The sequence below is a fragment of the Nelumbo lutea genome, chromosome 5 (assembly GCF_056320005.1).
Source record: "Nelumbo lutea isolate HS-2025 chromosome 5, American lotus-T2T, whole genome shotgun sequence".
NCBI classification, from domain to species: Eukaryota; Viridiplantae; Streptophyta; class Magnoliopsida; order Proteales; family Nelumbonaceae; genus Nelumbo; species Nelumbo lutea.
Window position 1 is genome coordinate 8712606 of NC_142688.1, and position 21979 is coordinate 8734584.

At 38.8% G+C, this 21979-nt stretch overlaps 1 protein-coding gene and 1 long non-coding RNA gene across 4 annotated transcripts; one reads left to right on the forward strand and one right to left on the reverse strand.

Moving 5' to 3' along the window:
• The first annotated feature begins 2217 nt into the window (after nucleotides 1-2217).
• LOC148850190 (uncharacterized) lies at nucleotides 2218-8612 on the forward strand. Its single transcript, XR_016098969.1, has 2 exons — nucleotides 2218-4867; nucleotides 8047-8612. It is a non-coding gene; the product is annotated as an uncharacterized LOC148850190 (long non-coding RNA).
• A 4854-nt stretch (nucleotides 8613-13466) lies between these two features.
• On the reverse strand, nucleotides 13467-15387 carry LOC148850191 (3-oxo-Delta(4,5)-steroid 5-beta-reductase-like). 3 transcript variants are annotated; one of them, XM_088945506.1, is made up of 3 exons: nucleotides 15146-15387; nucleotides 14904-15037; nucleotides 13467-14799 (listed from the first exon to the last, which is right to left on the reverse strand). In XM_088945506.1, exons 2-3 carry the CDS (start codon nucleotides 14940-14942, stop codon nucleotides 13669-13671), a joined length of 1170 nt encoding a protein of 389 aa, XP_088801632.1. In that variant the 5' UTR covers nucleotides 14943-15037; nucleotides 15146-15387; the 3' UTR covers nucleotides 13467-13668. The 3 variants fall into 3 exon arrangements, with proteins under 3 accessions (XP_088801632.1, XP_088801633.1, XP_088801634.1); XM_088945507.1 differs by having other exon boundaries at nucleotides 14904-15065; nucleotides 15146-15341; XM_088945508.1 differs by lacking the exon at nucleotides 15146-15387 and having other exon boundaries at nucleotides 14904-15094.
• Between the last annotated feature and the right edge of the window lie 6592 nt (nucleotides 15388-21979).

Genomic DNA, 21979 nt, shown 5'->3' on the forward strand with positions numbered 1-21979 from the left:
GCTGTGGCCTACGCCAGTGTGCTGTCAATCGTTTGGACGAGTAACTGAACCGAACCAATCCGATTATATAGGGTTTAGGTTACACTGTGTTCTAACTATAATAATTAGGTCATAATCTTTTGATTGCTGACCCGACCCATTAACGGCACTACATGCTTGGAACATCCTGATCGACCCCGTTGGAATAATGTATTTTCTAAAAGAAAATAAAGCATAACCATGAGTCCATGACAATTCAGGTGTTAATTGCAAGGTGCCGGTTAGATAGGAAGGGTCGAATTCAACCATCATCAGGTGTCATGGTTTGCTGTGTAGTCCCATCCCCAATAACCAATAATGCTATAAAATAAGTATTAAATCAAATTTCTTTTTTTTTTTATATTTGAAATTGAACTCTTTAATATTATATATTCATTATAATAAATAAAAAATAAGTATTATATGTAATAAGTAATTTTATTAATGATAAAAATGGAATATCAAATCTAAAATTATTCTAGAAATGAAATGATACCATAATCAAATAATAACATTTTTAAAGATAGAAAAATACAAAGAATGGCAAAATTAAAGAAAAAAATAGAAAAAAAAATATGGCCACTTATTTACTTTTCTAATATTATATGTTTATGATACATAAGAACTAATTTTATTAATGATAGAATTTTAATACAAAATTTAAGGTCAACTTAGAAATCAAACCATTTTCTTTTTTCGGTAATGGGTTAGTGATTTGGGTCAATTGGATTAACCGGTGATGTGTACATTTAAAAAAAATAAAAAAAGTATAAAGAATTAAAAGAACATAAAATATTATAGAAATTTGGACACATCTCTAATATTATATATTAATTATATCAAACAAAAATTAAGTGTGATAAGAAAAAAATATTTATATAGTATAGATTAAATATATAATTTAAAATTGATATGAAAGAAAACTTATTTTACTATCTTGATGGTTGGTCAATGATCCAACTAAACATTTTGTCCAAAACATTTGATAACATTTATAATGTTATATACTCATCATATTAAAAAAACATAATTGTTAAAATAAATATTTTTATTAAATGATAGAAATGGAATACAAATTTAGTAAAATGCTAATAATAACAACAATAATAAATAATAATAATAATTGTTATTATAGTTTAAAATTTCCTTGTGAATTACACGTGAACATTTACTAGTATTTTAAAATTTCAAAATTATCCTTAAAATATACTATTCATCGTTTTCTTCTTCTTCTTCTTCTTCTTCCTCAAGACACTATTCATCATCTCTTTTTTTGAGTTAATTGCTATGCCTTGAAATTAATAGCATATTGTGTGTAGCAGAGGCTCACAAGACATAAGTCCTTGAGGGTTTTCTACCTTTCTCTTCTTCTTTGTCATCAATTGTGGCCGAAAGCAAAGAAACAGCCATGGGAGCCACCACAATAGAGAAGACTACAGAAGAGCTCGGAAAGCTTCATCGTCAACAGTGGGAGGTTCGTCCTCCTCTCTCTTCGTGATATTTCTTTAAGCGTTTTTTTTTTTATTTGACCAGTTTCTGTGATGCAGATCATCAAGCACCTTCGAGACCCAAGGAGACTCCGCCAAGGAGGATTGACCAGCAATGGACCTAAAGAACATTGGCGCCAACGAAGCAGACCGTCAACGAGACATCTCCTTTTTGGCTTCTCTTTTATCTTGATTTGCGCTTTTGGTTACATAAAGCTTTGATGTTGGTTTTCTGTTTTTCTGTATTCAGGTAGATTGAAGATGGGGAGGCCATTTCGGATTTGGAAGGAGCAAAAGATATGAAGGAAAAGGATTCAGTTATAGAAGATGGTAGTGATGCCAAGACTTCTACTGATGAGAATGAGACATAGAAAAGGTTATCGAACCCACAACGAACGAATCAGCGCAGTGGGTTTAGCCATTGCTATCGGGGTAATACAGACAGGAAAATGTTCGGAGAATCCCAAAAGTGTTTGCCAAAGATGGTGTCGGGATTGTTCCTCATCCCAAGGAAGTTGAATGACTGCGGTCGGTTCCTGGTATGAGCTTTTGTTTCTCTGCATTTTGGTGAGCTCGGATCGTCCGTCCCCTGGGGACAGAATTTTTTCTGTCCCAACCAATAAGAACCGAACACACCACCCTCTCCCTCTTTTGTTTGATACTAACGGAATCCAGACTTAACGACAGTCTGCACTAAAAAAAAATTATCAAATTCAATTAACCCGCTTTTTTTCATTTCCTTTCTATTCTCTTCTCTTCCTAGTCCCTTCCCACCGCCTCCTCACCCTCATCGACACACAATGAATTCTCTACCGCCGTCGGAGATGCCTCTGCAACCCTCGCCCCTGCAATTTTTTCATTTCTTCTCTTCTCTTCTCCTCCCTCAACCGTCGGAGACGGCGACGGCAAGGTTCCTTCATTATTCTACTTCATTGTTTGAGGGCAGCAATACTCTGATTGATTTATCTAATGTTGTACCTGAATCTTGTATCCGCCTTTAAGATGACAACATCCCTTACAATGTCCACATCTCTGATTCTGGAAACGGTGTTAGGATTACAATTAGGATTGAAAGTCTATTGTAATTGTAATTGAATCTGGAGTCTCCTATCCTTGCATACGTAGGAGACTCGAATGTATATATTTGGGTATTGTTGGTGAATAACATATGTAAGTAGAACCCAGAGAAGCTCTCGTTTTTCATGGTATCAGAGCGAGAAACAGGAGGCGGTTCCGTTCGGCTGAAACTGTTGATCGCCTTCTATTTTTGGACATCTAGCAGAGGCGGCGGCAACCATCCCACCTACCCTCCGTTTTTACCTCTTCGAGATTCCTGATTGCAAGCGCCGAACACCATGTCAGTTTGAAGCAAGAAGATAAGAAACGACACCCCTGTTCCGGCGATCGAATTCAGGGCAAAATCTAACCGGATCAAACCAGCGTTTGCTCATCTTCCTTGTTGAGACGGCGGCTGCGATCAGAGGTTCCAAAATCGAGTGACAGCGGCGACCTCCGGGTGGTAACCATTGGCACGGCGATCGAACCCAACCCAGAAGAGCGGCGGTGAACGTCTTCCTGTTCCGGGTGGTAACCATTGGCACGGCCGTTCCCGTACTACCTCTCTCTGCTCATCTACTTCCTAGCCCACACACGGCCGCCTCTTCCTCCCCTGCCTCTCTCTGCTCTCACAGATTCGGCAGGCGGAAGAGGCTTCGAAGGGAACTTGACGAAGCCTGCTGCGCTTTCTGTTGAGGCTGCTTCTTCTCTGCCGGCGACGAAGCAGCAACCTTGGCGGCGATGGGTTCGCCATTGGCGTCAACAGGATTGCTATAGGCGACAACAGAATTCTCCAGCAACGATCGTTCAGCGGCGGCACTTCGGACCAGTGATCAACGGCGACTTCGAACCAGTGATCAGCGGCGACTTCGGACCAGTGATCAGCGGCGACAACGTTCTGCGCTGTGGTTTTCAGTCCGGCGCTGTGTTTTCGAACCAGCTGCGGCACTTCGGTGATCATCGTCTCCTTCGGAGAACAGCGGCAGCACTTCTCTGGTTGGAGTCGTAAGCTCTGGTTTTACGATACGGCCCGCCGGGAACTGAAAAGACAAGCCTGTTCGCTGCCATTGCGAATTTCCTCATCTATGACCTCGAATTAACGGCTGTGTCGAGTAATTCACAGCTGAGGAAGCTCCGGATCTCGACTTCCAGCAAATCGGTGATCGTCGTGGAAGACGTCGACTGTTCGCTTGATCTTTGAGATCTTAGAGAAGAGGAGTCACAACGGCAGAGGAAGTAATAGCTTCGGAGCACTGTTAGACTATCTGGGGTTCTGAATTTCGTCGATGGGCTCTAGAGACAGGTCCTGCCTTTGCTAAGCTCGTCTTGCGTCTTCCTCCACCCACGGTCTTTTTTTTGTTGATGCCAAAGTTTGTTGAAGAGAAGAGAACGGTTTCATGACTCCGCTAATAAGCAGAAAGCAAAGGGCTCGAGTCTTCGATGAGAAAACGAGAGGCCATTCGTACAGAAGAATAGAGGAGATTCTTCTACTTCTGCAGAAGTTCCGTTTGGCCGAGACTGTTGATCGGACAATCGTCCTAACAAAGGGCTCAAGTCTTCGGGGAGTCAACCTTCTGTGGAAGTGGAGATTGGCTCAGTCATTTGTGGCGATTTTGCCACCGATTGTGGGTTTTCAAATACATTATTCGGTTTGAGTGAAAACAAAGAAAAAGAACAAGGTGAACAGAAACAAGGATTTGGGGTAGGAGGAAAAGGTCGTAGTGGCAAGTCAAGGACTATATAGTCAAAGCCTCTATATAAGGCAATGCTTCTCAAGGAGAATCAATTGATGTAGCCAAGACTAGATTAAATGGACTGAGTAGTAAGCAGTGGAACATGTTACTCAAGCTTTTGAACACACAGAAAAAAAGGGAATCAACGACTTAGTGGTAAGCAAAAATTGATAGAATGGATAATAGACACAGGGGCCTCTCATCATATGACAGGAAGCCTCGAGTCGATGAGAGACATAAAGAATGTCATTCCGTACTCTGTCGGGCTACTAGACGGGAAAGCGACAATAGCAGAGAAAGCATGCACAATTGCACTGGACGATCATCTGAAACTGACTAGTGTTTTATATGTGTCTAGTTTGAATTGCAATTTACTTTTTCTATCGCAATTGATTAAGGAATCGAATTGTATTGTCAAATTCATTAATAAATTCTGTGTGATATAGGACCGCACTACGAGGATGCTGATTGGAGCGGGTGAGCAACGAGATGGACTCTATTCCAAAGCATTGCATCAACAAGAGCAATGAAGATTATAGAAAGCAGGACAAATGGCGATATTTGGCATCAAAGGTTAGGGCATCCTTCTTATAGAATTGTTAAGTTGCTGCCTTTTATTAGTACTAAGAATAGTAATGATGACAGTATTAAGGGTTGTGATGCATGCTTCCGAGCTAAACAATGTCGAGAAGAGTTTGTTTCTAGTAATAGTAAAGCATCCAACATTTTTGAGTTAATTCATTGTGATTTGTGAGGTCCTTATAGAACTACAACTTCTTGTGGTGCTCATTATTTCTTGACCATAGTAAATGATTTTTTCTAGAGGCATTTGGATTTAACTTCTGGTTGATAAGACGGAAGTGGGACGGGTTCTTCGAAATTTTTTTGTTATGATTCAAAGGCAATTTAACAAACCTGTAAAGGTGATCCATACTAATAATGGGATTGAGTTTATATGCTTGGCTAGTTATTTTGCTAAAAATGGTATTATCCATCAAACCACTTATGTCAGGACCTCTCAACAAAACGGGAGGGTTGAAGGCAAGCACCGCCACATACTCAATGTTGCCCGAGCTTTGCACTTTCAAGCCAGCTTTCTATTGATTTTTTTGGGGAATGTGTCCTAACCGCATGTTATTTGATCAATCGGACACCGACCATTCTGTTGAAGGGAAAGACTCCCTATGAAATATTATTTGGGCGACCTCCTTCTTATGATAATGTGCGAGTTTTTGGTTGCTTAGCATATGCACACAATCATGGAAATGGAGGGGATAAATTTGTTAGTCGAAACAGATGGTGTGATTTTGTTAGGTATCCTCTTGGAAAGAAAGGATGGAGCATGTATGATTTAGAGTTCGACATGTTCTTTGCATCAAGAAATGTTACCTTTTTAGAGCATGAATTCCCTTATGCACGCAAGGAGGATAAACAACCAAACAAAGCACAAGGCCAATTTCATTGTGGGATAAGTGGGACAGATGAGGTGTTAGTGCCATCCACTTATTTACTAGGACAAGCAAATGGTGAGATGGAGACTAACCAACGAGATGAACTTGTAGAAGGAGTCAGTGTAGAAGAAAGAACCCACGTAGACCCAAATGCCAATACTAGTGAGCCCATGCACTCTTCTGACGTCACCACAAAAAATACAAGCGAAGACAGTCCTGACGTCAGGGGGGTGGTAATGTTAAGCAACAGTAGCACTCTGATTCTCATTTAGGGCGTGGGCATCGACAAAAACAGCAGTCCACAAGGTTAAGAGACTATGTGCTTCACACCACACAACGCTTGAGTCCCTCTCCACGTTCCTTTGCAAGCTCACCCAGCCAATCACATCCTGCAGGTAGTCCTCATCCCATAGATAACTATGTGAGTTGTAACAATTTTTCTTATCAACATCGTGCTTTCTTGGTAGCTATTACTACAGGAGTTGAACCTACTTCTTTTGCTAAGGCCATAAAGGATGAAAAATGGAGGGATGCAATGCAGAAAGAAATATAGGCACTTGAGAATAATCAAACATGGACCATAGAGCCTTTGCCATTTAAAAAATGAGCCATAGGATGCAAATGGGTATATCGAATCAAGTACAACGCTGATGGGACAGTGGAAAGATACAAAGCCCATCTCGTGATCTTTGGGAACAAGCAGGTTGAGGGAATTGATTATAATGAAACTTTTGCCCCGGTTGCAAAAATGGTTACTGTCCGTACATTTTTGCAGTCGCAACATTTAGAAATTGGGAGCTTCATCAAATGGACGTATATAATGCATTCTTGCACAGTGACCTTCATGAGAAAGTCTACATGCGAATGCCTCCTGGTTTTCAATCAGATAAACCAGGTATGGTGTGTTAGTTGCAAAAATCTTTGTATGACTTAAAACAAACGCCGAGATGTTGGTTGCTAAATTAACCGTAGCCTTAAAGACATATGGGTTTCAACAATCAGGTTCAGATTACTCCCTATTCACCTTTCGTCAAAACATGGTACATGTGCTTGTCCTCGTGTATGTGGACGACATTATCGTGTCAGGTAATGATCATATGGCAATTCAAGTCTTCAAGAAATATTTGAGTGACTGCTTCCATATGAAAGACTTAGGACCATTGAAATATTTTATGGGCATTGAAATTGCCCGAAACTCAACAGGATTTTTTCTGTCTCAATGAAAGTATGCTCTGGATATTATCGCTGAAGTTGGATTATTTGGTACAAAACCTGCTCCTTTTCCTATGGAGCAGAATCACAATCTGGCCTTGATAGATGGACCTCTCTTATCTGATCCTGAGCGATATAGGCGCTTGGTGGGTAAGCTTATTTATCTCTCAGCAACTCGTCCTGAGTTGTCTTATTGTGTACACGTTCTGTTCCAATTCATGCAGCAACCGCAAGAAAGACATTGGGAGGCTGCATTGCGAGTTGTACGCTACTTGAAAGGAAATCCTGGTCAAGGAATTCTCTTGCGTTCAGATTGTGACTTGCAGTTATATGCATGGTGTGATTTAGACTGGGCAAGTTGTCATTTGTCCCGATGTTCTCTGTCTGGATGGTTTATTCTACTTGGAAATCGCCTATTTCCTGGAAAACTAAGAAGCAACACACTATGGCTCGTTCTTCAACGAAAGCAGGGTATTGTTCTATGGCCACGACCACATGTGAATTAAAATAGCTGAAGGGATTGTTATTGGCTCTTGGAGTTATGCATTCAAACCCAATGCGATTATATTGTGATAGTCCGGTAGCCTTGCATGCAGCAAACCGAGTGTTTCATGAGCGTACGAAACATATTGAAGTTGATTGCCATTTTGTACATGATGAGATTCAAAATGGTTGCATCCGTCCTGCTTATGTGTCGACTACCGTTCAGCTAACAGACATTTTTACAAAGGCACTGGATCGCAAAGAATTTAAGTACTTTCTCTGCAAGTTGAGCATTCACAATCTGCATATTTCAATTTGAGGGGGATGTTAGGATTACAATTAGGATTGAAAAGTCTCTATTGTAATTGTAATTGAATCTGGAGTCTCTATCCTTGTATACTTAGGAGACTCGAATGTATATATTTGGGTATTGTCGGTGAATAACATATGAAAGTAGAACCGAGAGAAGCTCTGGATTTTCAATTTTCCTAGTTAATAAACTTTGGCACCATATTTTGTCTGTCCTTTGCTGCAGGTTATACCCTTTGACTTTGCTGCTTGAAACAATTACAGTTTATGATAAACCCAGAGCTTCTTGACTTTCAGGTCAACCCGACTTTGTGGAAAATTAATCACTGGCCACATGGTGTTAAAAATAAAACAAAACTATGACGAAGCAACAGAGGAGAACGCTTGGAGGCTCCTTGTAGAGGCCTCCCCCTCTGAAGGGAGGTTCCAGAAGGTGATGGCTCTGATTTTTGAAGCCATTGCTTGCAACGTCGATGTAAGTGGAAACATCGCTCAAAGCATTGGAGAGAAAGCAGCTGATGGGAATCAAGGAACAACACTACGATGACTCATGGGAAGCAGGAATGCCTTGTCCAGTATTAGTTGGTGTGTGCAAAGAACTGGGTGATTGTGGTAGATGTATCGTGGTCATTCCTGGTGGTAACCTAAATAAAGGAAACCGTGTTTGCCTTTCGCCATTGTCATTATTGTTCCGGTGTCTTGTCTTGGTAATCAAATATCTTCTATGCACATCGGTTTATGCATACTGTATTGTACTAGTTTTAGATGAATTTCCTTGTACTTGAGCCTTGAGGATAGTTAAAAGGTTATTTATATGGTTCTTTCTCCTGTAAAAATTAATGGATATATATTTTCCATTGAAAGGGCCTAATTCTCTCAAAATTAATGGCTGAACTGAAGCTTACAAGAGTTGAGATGCCAATTATAAGAACTTCCAAAATTCAGATGGGCTAATCAAGTGCTCTAACACAGATACCAACGTTGTTAGTCCAGTTTACAAGAGTTGAAGACTTAGAAGCAGCAGTGCAGAAGCCATAAGAAGTAGAGCGCCTTGCATATTTTTCTTTCCACACTAGTGCAAAACCGGGTAGTAGAACTAGTTGGGTTGCAGAGGCATCTCTGACGGCGGTGGAGATTCGTGAGAAGAACTAAAGAAGAGAATAGAGAGGGAATAAGAAGAGGGTGCTGTATATAGGCATCTCTGCGGCACCGACAGTTGTCTGGAAGAACTGCGAGTAACAGAGGGAATGAGAAGAGAAGAGAAGCAGCGCCAGTTCCGATGGTGGTGGAGATTCGGGTTGTGTGGGGAGAGCGGTTCGGTGCTGAATAGGGGCGGCGGTTGGTTGTAGTAGTGGCGGTGAGAAGGAAGAAGAAAGGAGGAATTCATTAAAATTGAGCGGCTAATAAAATTTAATGCTTTTTGGAGTCCGGACTGCCATTTAAGTTGGACTCTGTTAAATTTGAGTTTCAACCAAATAGGTGCTGTTGCAGCATTCCATTGATTGGGACAGAACTAGGGGACAGACGATCCGAACTCTTCAAGCTATTCAGAGTTGCATTGTCTGACCCAACCAACAAGAATTGAACACGTTGCTCTCCTCCCCTTTTATATCAAACTAACGGAGTCCAGACCTAACGGCAGTCTGGACTCAAAAAAAAAAAACATAAAATTCAATTAATCCTCTTCTTTTCTTGTTCCCTCTCTCTCTGATATTTTTCTCACATAACGTTAATGGCAGCTACCCATCAGGCCATCATCTTAACAAACATAATATTCCTCTCCATCTGCTCTCTCTTCTTTTCTCTCTCGTATCCTCAAGCTCAAATTCAAAAAACCGCCTTCCAACACCAACCCTATGGCTCCTCCAATTTTAGTCATTCTCTTCGTCAATTACAACGGTCCCCGGACATTATAATCTCTGGTACCACTGGCTAGACGTGTAAAGTAGGTTGTATCGGGCTATGCCACGGGCCTGAGCCATTAATGGGACCAGACTGAATGGATAACAAGATATGAATAATAATTTATTTAGAATTATCATAAATAAATAAATAAATGTATAAAATAATTCAAATAAGAATTTTATTTCATTTAAATTTTAATGAATAGTGATATAAATTATAAAGCATATAAATATTGAAATTATGAAATATACAATGGTTGGATACTTCATAATGAAATATGAAAATGGAATAAATTAATAAAATATATAAAATACAACATAATTACAAATTAAAATTATAAAATTACATTAATAGCAAATAAATAAAATAAAATTATAAAAATTTGAAAAAAATAAAAAATTGTGGGGTATTTGTTAAAATTTACATATACATTAATCATTATAACAAAAACATTCACACAAACTTTCATCATCAGCTTTAGGTGAAAAATGAAATATCCGATGTATGTAATAGAATCATGCCCTCCTTTGTCTTGTAATTGTAAAGTTGTAATCTATATTTTGCATCATGATTCATAATTGCATCTAGTCAACCCTGTACTTGCAAGTACCGCACTAAAACAACTAAACAAGACTCTAATGGAACTGTAGCCTGTAGACATCGGAGGGGTTAGTAAATCATGAATCACGTGCCATGGTGGGATTGGCGGTGAGAAACGTTCTCTAACTTCTCGCAATATTTTTAAAGTTTATTTTCCATTATTTCAAAAATTCATTTAAATTATAGGTTATTTTTTCTTCCTTCTCATGTGTGAGAAAATGTCTGGTCAAATTGCCAATACCACCCTTACTACAATAGCTAAAGTATTTTCTACATTTTTGGTAAACTACTCTTTTCCCCTTCCCCTCAACATCCTCTATTTTAAATGTTCTCTAAATCGGACTACTAAACATGGGGTTTTGGGAAGAGATGGCCTTTTTTTTTTCAAATTCAAAAAAATATAAAATTAATTTAATTGGACTTACTTCAGATTGCTGGTTCAGAATGCCAACTTGATTTCAACAGTTAAAACCTTTCAACGTGACAACGTCCAAGGCTCCAAACCTCCCAAATTGCTAACTTGGGGAATCAACTAATCAGCCAATCAACCATTCAGACTATGAGACTATTAGAGTTCACTCAGATTGTAGAGAATGTATAAGAGACTGAGAGAGATTGAGAGACAAAGAGAGTGAGAGACTGAGAAAGGGGAGGAAGACCGAAGAGATTAAGAGAATAACTTAATAAGAGAATTGTTGAATTGGTGTGATGAGAAGAATGGTGGAGGATAGGGCTATTTAGAGGAATTGAAAATAATTCAATTACCCAAAAATACCCTAAAAACTAATTATTTTTTAGTTGTTGGGAGGGATATTTTGGTCATTATAAAGTTATTTATAACTTTACCCAAAAAGCCCCCCTAAACTAGTTATATAATAGTTGTTGGGGGCATTTGTATCATTTTTCTCCCCTTCATAAGCAAAATACATAAATACCCCTTTATATTAGGGGTATTTATGTAAAAAACCCCCAAAAGGCTGAAACTAGCTATTGGGGGGGGGGGGTTGATAGTTTTCGAATGGACCGAGTGTGGCCCACTACAGATTGGATTGTGCCGGCACGCAGGCCGTGGGCGGCACAACACGAACAGACGTGCCATGCCGTATCGGCCAGTGGACCTCAAACCCTTGGCCCAACACAACACAAACCATCGTGTTGGGCCGGGCCACCCCCAATGGCCACAACTTCAACATCATCCAGGACTAGCTTGGCCGACTTCTTTACCACCTCGAATGGAACAATGCCACTTCCTTCTACAGGGTGGTTCTCTGCAAGAAGATCCGTTCATATTATGACTTCTGAGTAGGGAGCAGTACTCAAGGATGAAAAATGGCAAGCAAGCAAAGAAATGGGGGACAAGCAAAGAAAAAGATCGAGAATAGGGGTGAGTGAGCAATGTCAGACAGCAGACGAATACACCAATGAAAGTTGTTGAATGGAGTAACTGCAGTTGCGACTCCTGTTGCTCTCCCCAATCGTCGTGGTGCTGTCACCGAAAAATGGGGCTATTGTGTGCTCTGGCTCCGACCCAGGTGGTAGTTGAGGGTCCAGCGGTGGCCCCACTAGCGTTGGACATGGTTTGAGGAATTGTTTTGTGGGTGGTTTTGCCGTGTTGGAGAGTTTGTTTGGGATGTATTTTAAACCATAAATAAAAGTGGATTTTCATTTATGTATACAGAGATTTACCATATATATATATATAACCTCTCTCTATGATTGAGAAAACATTGAGATAACGAAATGTAGGGTTCAATTTTACCTTCTTATACATTAACTCATAACGCAATCAAAATCTAATTGCAAATCGAGAGCTATCCTTTGTCTAGAGTTCACACTTGTTGGTGGGAACTATCACCTTTCAGAATTAACAGAGTACCTCATCTTGTACAGTTGTACATTGCGTGAGTCCTCGGGTTCTGATCCAACGGTGGGTTGCTAGAAAATGGGTCATTTTCCAGTGAGAGAGAAGAAATGGAGGGGAGGCGAATTTCATATGGGAGAGGGAGAAGAAGAAGCGGAACTAAAGCGGGTGGGCCTGGGCGAAAATAGCGGGTTTACAAAATTTATATTGTTTTTGAGTCCAGACTGCCGTTAGCCGCCAGGACTCCATCAGTTTCAAAAGAAAGAGGGGAGGGTGCCGTGTTCGGCTCTCATTGGATGGGATAGAAAAATTTCTGCCCCATGGGGACAGACGATGCGAACTCAGTTATTCAGCTATTAGTGGTTTTGGCATTCTTTCATCTTAATTTGTATTGGGTGTCTTTCCTTTTCATTCTTACTATCTTCTGCTTATGCCTCAAAATTAACAACTCTATATTTAAAAATTTAGCATGAGCTTCATTAATAATAAAAGGGAAATTTTCCAATTAATACCTTATATTTTGACTTAAGTGATAATTTGGTCCCAAAACTTTAAATGTGATAATTCAGTATTTAGACTTTCAAAATATGATAATTCAGTATTTGACTTTTAAAATGTAACAATTAGATTCTTCTAAATAATCATCAACTTTTTTGAATAGAAGAGACTAGAATTTAGAATTGTTGAGTTTTTTGTCAATGTTTGAATGGTTGATAAAGAGAATTAGATGACATTTGAAAGTCATTTTTGACTTTTCAAATGTTAGTTAGCAGCTAATTAACGGATTGATTATTGATAGGTATTTGATTGTCATATTTTGAAAGTTCAAGTGCTGGATTATCAAATTTTAAAAATTCAGGTACTAATTGTCGTATTTTTAAAGTTTAGAGACTAAATTGTCACTCGAGCCAAATTACAAGTACTCATCGAAAATTTTTCCATAATAAAATAAACAAGGAAAACATACAAGAAATGTTATTTATGGACCATATGGGACGACTGTCTTCTAAGGCTATGAGATTGTAAAGAGATGGAGTGACAAGAACAGCAAGAGGAACTTTATACCAGAAACAGAGAGAAAAAATTAGGATGAGGTGAATTCAATATAGTTGATTGATAAAGAAAATTACACATATAATGACAATTTTCACAAACCCAAAATTGCACGTTACTACATTTACCCAAAAATAAAAGACAATTTAGGTGTTAATTTTTCATTCTCTTATTAATCCCCTCTTTATTTGATCTTGGAGACATTTTTTTTTTTTTAATTTATGGCAAGAAATGCTTCTTACGATAATTTTGGTTCAGTAAACAAATGCTTCTTTCTTAACTTAAACACATACACAGATAAAATAAAATTGCATCTTGCTTTTATTCTCCACTGAAATGTGAAATCACCAGCAGCAACGTCATACTTGTGAAGTATGGACAGAAGAGCAGAACATTCAACTTCATCGTTATTAGTTATTACCTTCTCTCGCCTCCTCATTTCTTTCGATTAATCTAATACCAATCAATCAAGAATCAACAAGAAGAGAAATGCCATGAAATTAAGGCACAATTTTATAGGATTTCATCTTGTCTATCCAGGAAATAAAGGAATTGGTGGAATTTCTGAACCCCAGGAAGCCATGCTCTTTACTCTTGTTCATGCTAGCCAAGTACGACTCCTCCAACCCAAAAATGGCGTCCACGAACCACCATACTCCCACCTCCTCCAGCTTGGTTGGCACCAATTCCTTCTCCCTTACAATCTCGTCCCACACCGGACCCTTATCCTTCATCATCTCCTCCAAGCTCAGTCCGCCCTCCTCCATCATCAATTCCTCCACCCCGAACTGCTCCCCTAGCACCTTCCATAGATGCTTCCACTTGAATACATCTCCGTTGCTACAATTGAAGGCTTCGTTCTTCGCGTAAGGATCTACCGACGCCCATATCTGATGCTCCGCGATCATATCCGCATCCGATGCATCGGAATAACCCTCCCAAGCAATTCTTGTCCCTGGAAACCTCAGCGGCATACCCTCGTGCTTACAGATGGTCGCATAAACGCAGAGCGTCCCGATTACGTTCATCAAGCTATAAGGAGAGAATCCAAAGATCTTCGCAGGACGGTGGATCGACCACGTCAACCCTTCCTTCTTCTGCACCTCTTCCAACAGGATGTCCTCCATAGTATAATAGAAATTGGGGACGTTTAACCTGGGGAGATCCTCGTGGAAGGGAGTATCTTGGTGTTGAATCCTACCGAAGGATTCGAAGGGGCCGACGTAGTGCTTGACACCGGTCTGGAGGCAGATATGATTTAGATTTGGAGCGTTCGGGATGACTGCTGTGAGAACGTTACGGAGCATGGCGCCGTTGGCTTCGCAATTGGCGGACTCGGTTTGGCGATTGGTCCAGGTGACGTAAAAGATGTGGGTGACGTCGGTGAGTGGTGAGAGCTTGCTTTGGGTTTCTTCGGGGTCGGAAACATCGCATTGAATGTATTCGATAGGGTGATCAGCATTCCAGGAGGGACGGGGCCGGCGGGCGACGCCGTAGACCTTCCATGGGCCGCCTGGGGTGTCGGAGAGTGGGAGGATTTCGGCCAAGCTGTTGCCGACGATGCCAGTCACGCCGATGATCAGTCCTACGCTCTGGTGCTTGAGAGGAACCACATCTTCTTCGAATTTCTTCTGTTATGTATAAAATTAATCAAAATAAAGAAGAAAATCAACCACAAATAAATAAAGAAGGATGCTGGAATAATAAAGGGTAGAGAGAGAGAGTGGATGCATGCCTTTGCAGCTCCAATAGCTCCTGCCCACCACCAACTCATTTTTACAGATAGGAATCGAAATAGACAGGCAGACAGAAGAGAAGATATAAGGAATTGAAGGGCGAGATCAGCAGCTAGAAGGCTACTGGTCCGAACTGATTGTTGTCGAGAAATGAGATGGCACTGGTTAATATGAAATATTATACAAAAATGAACATCATATTATGCATTAATACATCAATTGAAAAACAGAACAGGCTTACTTTGCTGTCGCAGACTCGCTGGTTGCCTTGCTGCTGACTCTCTCTCTCTCTCTCTGTAGTTTAATCTTTATTTATTAATAATCATATCAAAGAGAGAGGAATTAGTACCCAGATAGAGAGAGAGAGAGAAGATGGAAACGTGATAACCATGGCCACATCTCTTATGAACTTTGGTGACAGTCGGCACAAACCAGTCAGTCAAACCAATGGGCATTTCTCATTCATAATTTCTTTCGGGTCACAATCAGTCGCATTCACATAGGAGACATATATCCCACGTGGCATCTGTTGTAGTTATCCATAGACGAACCGATGAATGATGAATGATGAATCTCTTCCTGTGAAAATTGGAGCACCCGCTTTCTATTTTCGTTTTCTAACATGTAACATCCAGTCACCCACCCCCTTCAGACCTTTGAACCTGAACCAGCAACCGGTGCCAAACAGGTGTTAAAACTAAAGCGCTTGTAGTTGTCGCGATCAAAACGTTAATAATTGTTTGTTCTAATTCTAACCGGCTAATTGGCTAATTAAGCTAAGCCAGAATCAAATATGGATACGGATTTTGCCACCGCCAATTTATTTATTTATGTAAACAACTAATTGATAAACATAAAACATGCATAATTTCGATACATGTTACATCATATATATATTCATATATTGTATCAGGGGATTGTTGGTATGTCGTTACAGAGAGTGTTTCGAGGTTTCATAGGCTGAATAGACCTTAAGCCAGCCCCTCTGAATTAGATTCGAAAATAATACGTCTTTACCGATGTATCGAATGTATAGATAATTTTGAACCTTGTTGGGGTGTTTATTCACATATAGAAACAGTTTAACCAAATTGATAACGAGTAAATATGTTGATTGATATCACTACTCTACACTATGCTCCACTCCAGCTAGTGGCCAGGGCTACAGATGGACCGGTCTATAGCTAGCTAAGGCCTACATTAATCATGGTTATTATTAATAGCTAAAAACCAAGAAATAAAAACAATACGTACCTACAGTAATTGCAAAGTTGTAATTAATGTGCATGGTTACCTTTTTGTTTTGGCAGGAAAAGATGATCATTCATTCAGAAATAAAAGAAGCCGGCCGATACACCCAGGCGCTGCAGTACGTATTGGCCCTGTCCATGTATACCATATTTGCATGCATTATAGGCCAGACTCCAGAGTATGGGCCATTATATTCCTATTTCTGTTTATATAATAGTAGACTGATAACAGTTTCATTCAGAGACTTCTTCCAGCTTCCTTAGAGACCAAACTCATGCATACTATTTACTTAGGGGAAGACGACTTGCCGTTAAAAGTTGTACCGTAAAAACCACCGTCATTAAAAGTTCTAGCGACAGTTTTGACGATTGCCAATAAAACTCAAAAAACTGTCACTAGAAATAGGACTTTTAGGGATGCACCGACTGCTGCTGTTCGGCATCCTTTTTTGACATATTTTTACTAGCAGTCGAGCCACTAAATCTCTAACTTTTTTTTTTTTTTTGAATTTGTTTTAAATTCATTTTCTTAAATAAAAAAAAATGTCATTGAAATTTTGCAAAATTCCTTTCATGAATAATAGATACATGAGTCCCAAGGCAACCAATAGTATTTTGTAAGGTAAAAATTACTCCATTCCATATCATGCTCGTTTAAAATACAAACGTTATCAGGAAATGATTTTGCAAACCTAAATGCATGAGATTGGGGTATACAGTAATCGAACTTCATATATGTGATGCAAGAAAAATGCAGAATATTAGTAGATCCTAGATTCCCTGCATTGGGTACTGAAAACCTTTGCCATTTATTCCCTCTTATTCAAGACCCAGGTTCAAATATTTTGAACATAAACCACCTAAGTGTACCCATTAAATACAAAAGTCTCGAGTCTTGTTAAGCCAAGCCTCTGAATACCAACTTCAACAAGAGATGTCTATGTACGGGCAGGATCATATCTTAGTTTGATGGGTAAGGGAAGGACCTGCCACCGGAGGAAGTTTCCAATAGACAATCTAGTACCGATTCCACAAATTTGCTGTTCGGAAAATGTTCAGCATAAGAAATTGATTTGTTGATCATCCCGCATCTGCCATCTAACACCCCACCATGCTCCATCTGGTCCACATGGTTCTATGTCCATAGTCTTTTCCCATGACTTCTCTTTTGCATCCTAATCCTAGTTTCATCACTGTGGGAATCAGCTGTGGCCGCCACCTGCAAAAAATGAAAAATCCAATCAGCAAGCTTCAGGTTTTACCTATCCCAAAAGCATTTTTGCAGAACACCAAGGCTATGACATCCCAAAAGTGAGATAGACTAAAGACAAATTAACTCATTTTTGCACTATGACACCCAAAGAATACAAGATCAGAATTATGTGCAATATGAGAAGGGACATATTATTATGAATTCAAGACTATTCAACTTGAATTTGAATATGCTCTCTATACATTTGTTCTGAAGTTGCTAGTTAAATCCTGGAATTTGGTGACCTGTTTAGTACTCCATTATGCTGACTTTCCTACTCTATCAGAGATATGAATATGATGCAGCTGGATACATTTTTTGATGCATTGTCTGGGCAGCAGGATTTTCGGCTGCAATTCTGAAGAAACACAGCAGCTCTTCAACATACTCTATTCAGAGGTGGCTGTAGAAGGAAATGAATCAGAGAATGATAAGATCACATCAAAGGTGCAAGCAGAGGCACCGCTGATTGAGACTACACTTCTGACTATCTTGAACAAGTTCTTCTCTGTTATCCTGAAGATTCCTGATGTGAATCAGTATGTAATATGCTTAAATTTTGAAATCTGTGCAGGAGATGACCAAATTGTCCAAAACATTAATATGACTAATTGCTGTGGTTGATTCTATGCTGTGTCATAGGAGGTTAAACAGGATCATCAATGTCCTTTTGAACAATCAGCCTTGTCCTCAGCTATATCTGTATAGCACAGCTGACAAAGTCATTTCATTTAAGTCAGTAGAGTGTAAGGCCCTGTTTGGATAGACTTTTATAAAGTACTTTCATACTTCTGAAAGTACAAGAGTACGAAAAATATGATAGTGTTTGTATTGTATACTTTGTGCTTCTGCTTTTATACTTTTTAAGAGTACAAAAACCCCCAAAAGCACGAAACAGGCTTTTTATACTTCATGCTTTTGGCGAAATAGTACTTTCATTTTCGTGCGAACGGGTGGTCACGTGTGACCACCTTCCGGTACAACTCTCGGCCCTACCTCCGTTCACCACTACAGGAGTTATACCACCGTCACTGGTCTCAGCCACCAAACCACCGGAAACCGTCACCGGAAGTACGGACAGACGTGCTATTACCAAACAGGAAATGGTTCTTTTGTTCCAGAAAGCACACTTTGCAAATTTTTTTACCTACATGTTTTCAAAGCAAAAACACCAAAATAAAAATATTTTTTGTACTTTGGTACTGTTAAAGGTATAAAAGTAGAAGTCTACCCAAATAACGCCTTAATTATTGCATACCAGAAAGGGATGGGGAGAAACATATTGGCATATAACTTTCACACATCATTCCATGTAGACTACTATAGGACTTTCCCTCGCACACATGCCGAAGAACTTCAAAAATTCTTGAAAGAATGTATGAACAATGCGAGCCATACATCGAAGCTCATGCCATCATCTAAACCTGTTTGATGAACTGTCAGGTGATCCCTTTAACTGCTAGAGGTAAATTCTAGTTCCCTTTTATCTACATTCCATTGCCTGGTATAATGATTGTTTTTGCAATGACACAAAGTTTCAAGTATATGTGTGCATTTCAGATAACCAAGCCATATGCTGTTTTCAGCATAAGATTGTGTCTGTTTCTGCAATTGTGCATTGCATGTTTTTGTTTTGAATTGCTATTTGGTTGATGGTACAGTACAGTTGAAGATTGGGATCCATCACAGCCACCAACCATCTCTCATGTACTTGGGCCTTCATGTTTTATCTTAGAAAATGAGGTATCCTATCTCCACCAAGTTTGCCTAGTTGGAATATGTTCTTTATTATTTGAAATATTTTTATGCTATTGTAGAGCCTATGTTCAAGAGGGTCATATAGCTAGTCTGATCCTTCAAACCAATACAATAATGCCAGATTTTATCCTTGGTCTTTTAAGGGTCCAGATAACATAGAATTTATTTCAAATAATCTCCAAACAATTTATTTGAACTAGACTGTGAGACGCATTTATACATGCTCATTATAACATAGGAAGATTCATTGTTTAAATCGTTATTAATATTATGTTCTTCTCCTTTATGGGAAGTATAAGGAACATGAATTGGATCTTTTAACCACAGGCTTGGTTTCAGATGGGACTTACAGACAATAAAAGGTGGGGTGTGGTGCTAAACAAACTCCAGTCTGATATCATAAGAGTGCCCTTTAGCATGAGGGATCCTTTTCCCTCATTAAGTCAATATTCTATATAGTAAAGGACATATTTTAATAGTCTTCCAGCAAAAGAAAGAACCTATATTAATAGTCAACCTCCAAATTTCGAGATTGTTACTCATTTCTTTCACATGGATAAAGTGAATACTCTTTTTTAACCCAAAGCTGGCTCTGTATCTATTTGGTGTGCTATCCATTTATTTTGGGTAGAAAGGAGTTTATTAATGAAATCACTATGGTTACGTATTAAAATGATCTTAAAATTTTGTGAATTAGAGTAGTTCCAGTACCACATTATTGAAGGGTTTTTGGCTTCTATATTAACCTGACACATCCACAAATGATCCTGGGTTTGGTAATTTATGGTATACCATTTTATCTCTGATACCTGACACTATTTACTAGGGAATGGTAATTCAACCTGGGATACCACTTAGTGTGTACGCTTCAGTTTATCCAATGCAATGCAATGCAACTTAATTTTGATTAAGCCTGTCTACAATCAATTTATTTCCAAACATCATCATGGCAAATCACCTGCCTGTGTTTAGATTATTTTTCTTTTTACTATCTTAAATAATTTCCTATTTTATTGAGGCTGCATTTTGTAAATATTTTGTAAATATTTCTACATGTAATGAAAATTTCTTACTCTACACACCTCTTGTGGGAGACACAAGAGATAATCTTGTTCTTTAAATTCAATACATGATTCTAGAGCATGCTATGATCTCTGTGTTTTTGGTGTCAACTATTTTGCTCGGTTTCTTTCTCTTTTGTTCAGTAGCTACTCCATTCTTTTTGTTTGTTCTCTTTCAATGGCAATCTGGAATATCTTTTCCACAAAATGGCATCCCTATCTCTTTTGGCTGCATTTGTTTCCAGTATAAATTTTGTTTGCACTAGGTAAAGTGTTGAAGTAAAATGAAGGTGAATAAAATCTTTGTTCACTATGATTCAGATTACACTTATTTGTTCGTCTCACTACAAGAAAAATGACTTTTAGCAGCAGTCCCTAAAACTGCCACTAGAGACTTTACTGGCAGTCGGCAAACTGCCACTAAAAGGACTGTCTCGCTAAACATTCTAGCGGCAGTTTTTACAACTGCCGGTATAAATTTTAAACTACCGCTAAAAAATTTTTTAGCAGCAGCCGCGACTGCCACTAATACTGGTTCGCCTACCGCTAAAAGTTTGGTGCGTGTTTTTTACCGGCAGCCGTCAACTTCTTTAGCGGCAGTCTTTTTTCAAATAACCTATTTTTTTTTCTAGTTTTCTTCAAATTACCTGTTTTCTCTTCTCTGTATTCATTTAAATCAAAATAAAATACAAAAATAAAAAACATCTATTACAAATAACATTTAAAAAAAAAACATTCTCCATTCAAAATATTTGAGTTACAAATACATCTAAATTTCAATTTGATAAATTCTTGGTTTGTAAAAAATTTTCTTTTCTCTGTGCTTTTCAATTTCTCCATTCTCAGCTTTTGCTTCTTTTCAAATTCTTTTCTCTGTACTTCACTCTGTGTAGTACGCCTACGAGTTCATTCAGTTGCTCTTTCATATCCTTAAGTTCAATTTCCTTCTCCCACAACTGGAACATGAGGACACACAAACCAAAACATAAGAATTAACAGGGAGTAGGAAATTGGCATCAAACATACAGAAAAGAACTACCTTTTCACTGCTAATTTCAGTTACTGAAACTCATCTTTATTCATGCAAAATACCTAATATGCATCCCATGTTCCCTTGTACCCCAAAAAAGAATGTATCTTCCCCAAGTAATTAAGTCAAGAAATAATCCATTTCTTCTATTTTATTTTGTAATTTGAATTTTTTTTCCTTTTATAGTTTTGTATGATGGAATTTCCTATAAACATTATCAATTTTAATCCATTTGGTAGAGTTTCTAATCATCCATTAGGCGCTGACTGTACCTAGATCAGTATATCAGTTCTCAGGTCAATTTCAATTTTGAACTGAAGTAATTGGGACCAATACTAGATAAACACCTTGCATCTGGAGCTGCATTAAACATGAGACAATAATATAAGGTTTTGTACTCTTCCGGCCCAGTTTGGAAAGAGTACAAATATGTACAGTACAAATACATACAAAATACAAGGTTTTGCACCTTGCATATTTTTATTTGTACTCCTAAACTGAGCCATACGGCATCAGATGGGCATTTTGTTAGGTAACTACCTAACTCAGGACTTTTCGAGGAAGCCTACCTCCTGAACGAGAGAGAGAGAGAGAGAGAGAGAGAGAGAGAGAGACTGAATTCCCAAAATCAACACCTCCTTTTCTGGCTTCCTTTCCTTATTTATAACACTTCCGTTACAATTCTGTTATATCAGCCTCTCCACTTGTCCAGTTTGTTATTTAG

What these genes read in the sequence shown, in the direction of transcription:
- LOC148850191 (XM_088945506.1), bottom strand. Translation starts at nt 14,942, where the DNA reads ATGAGTTGGTGGTGGGCAGGAGCTATTGGAGCTGCAAAG. An exon ending in GAGCTATTGGAGCTGCAAAG is followed by an intron (nt 14,800 to 14,903) that starts GCATGCATCCAC and finishes TATACATAACAG; the next exon opens with AAGAAATTCGAAGAAGATGT.